At 46.2% G+C, this 1,345-nt stretch overlaps 1 protein-coding gene across 1 annotated transcript; it reads right to left on the bottom strand.

The window, feature by feature from the left end:
* Positions 1-273: 273 nt before the first annotated feature.
* LOC136994496 (olfactory receptor 287-like) lies at positions 274-1,056 on the bottom strand (the record flags this gene model as incomplete). The annotated part of the gene is made up of 1 exon (XM_067312536.1): positions 274-1,056. A coding segment is annotated over one exon (783 nt), but the record flags the coding sequence as incomplete, so codon positions are not given.
* Between the last annotated feature and the right edge of the window lie 289 nt (positions 1,057-1,345).

Genomic DNA, 1,345 nt, shown 5'->3' with positions numbered 1-1,345 from the left:
TCACCAGGGTTTGTAAAGTGCTTTTAGACCATTTGAAAGGCATCCTTATATAAGGTTTAGCTCTTATCATGGTGATATGTTTCAGGAGAGAAACTGGTGTGATTTCATGAAACTTCACACTGCCAAGAAAGAAAGGTGTAATTTCAGCAAATGAATCCTAATCATTTGTTCCGTCCCCCTCCCTTTTCCCTCCACTTACAAAATCCCTCCTCAGAAGGAAAAACATTTTCTGGAGATTATCACACTTCTCTTCAAGCCCACCTTGAGAGCCTTCTTCATCTGCTCGTTCCTCAGGCTGAAAATAAAGGGGCTCATCAGAGGAGTTACCACTGTGTTGAGCAGGGCCACCATTTTGTAATAGGAAGTGTGGTGACTTGAAGGCTGCACATACTGGAAGATGCAGCTACCATAGCCCAAGATGACAATGGTGAAGTGAGAGGAGCATGTAGAAAATGCCTTGTTCCTCGACAAAGCTGAGGGCAGCCTAAGGATGGTGTTAATGATGTATAGGTAGGATATTGCTGACATGACCAGTGAGCCAAAGAGGATGGTGAAAGCGTTCATGAAATTTATCAGCTCCACAGTCCGTGTGTCTGCACAGGACAGCTTGATCAAAAGCATGCCTTCACAGAAGAAGTGGTCAATACGATTGTCATTGCAGAAGGGCAGCCTGACAACTAGGACAGTGGGGACAATGGTGGCCGGGAAACCTGCAGTCCATGACCCCAACAGGAGCTGAACACAAAGTTGACTGTTCATGAGCATGGGGTACTGAAGAGGGTAGCATATGGCCACATAACGCTCGTAGGACATGACAGCCAGAAGGACAAACTCGATGACACCCAAGAAGGTGAAGAAATGCAACTGAGTTAAGCAAGCTGGGTAGGAGATGGCTTTGCTGCCCATCAACAGGCTTGCTACCGTTTTGGGTATGATGCATGTAGCAATGAAGATCTCCAAAGAGGAGAGGTTGCAGAGGAAAAAGTACATGGGTCTGTGGAGGTCTCGGTGAGAAAGAATGAGGGCAATGATCAGCAGGTTTCCAACTAAGATCACCAGGTAGGGAGCCAGGAAAGTGATTGCTATTAGGTACTCCTGATGGTGGAGGGAGGGGAAGCCCAAGAGAAGGAACTCTGTGACAGTCGTATGGTTCAACATATCTGCAACTGAGCTGCGGTGAGTAAGAGAAGATGGTGAGTGGAGGAAACGATTCCTCAGAAGGTTAGAGGGAGTGGAGACAGGTAGAGAAATGTAGAAGTATAATAAAAGAGATACATGGGGACACTCACAAAAAGTCTGTAAGGAAAACAGAGAAGAGAGAAGAGGCGTGGAGAAACAACACAGA

Source organism: Apteryx mantelli, chromosome 29, assembly GCF_036417845.1.
Source record: "Apteryx mantelli isolate bAptMan1 chromosome 29, bAptMan1.hap1, whole genome shotgun sequence".
Lineage (NCBI taxonomy): Eukaryota > Metazoa > Chordata > Aves > Apterygiformes > Apterygidae > Apteryx > Apteryx mantelli.
Note: the sequence above shows the minus strand (reverse complement) of the source record. Positions and strands in the feature narration are given on the sequence as shown.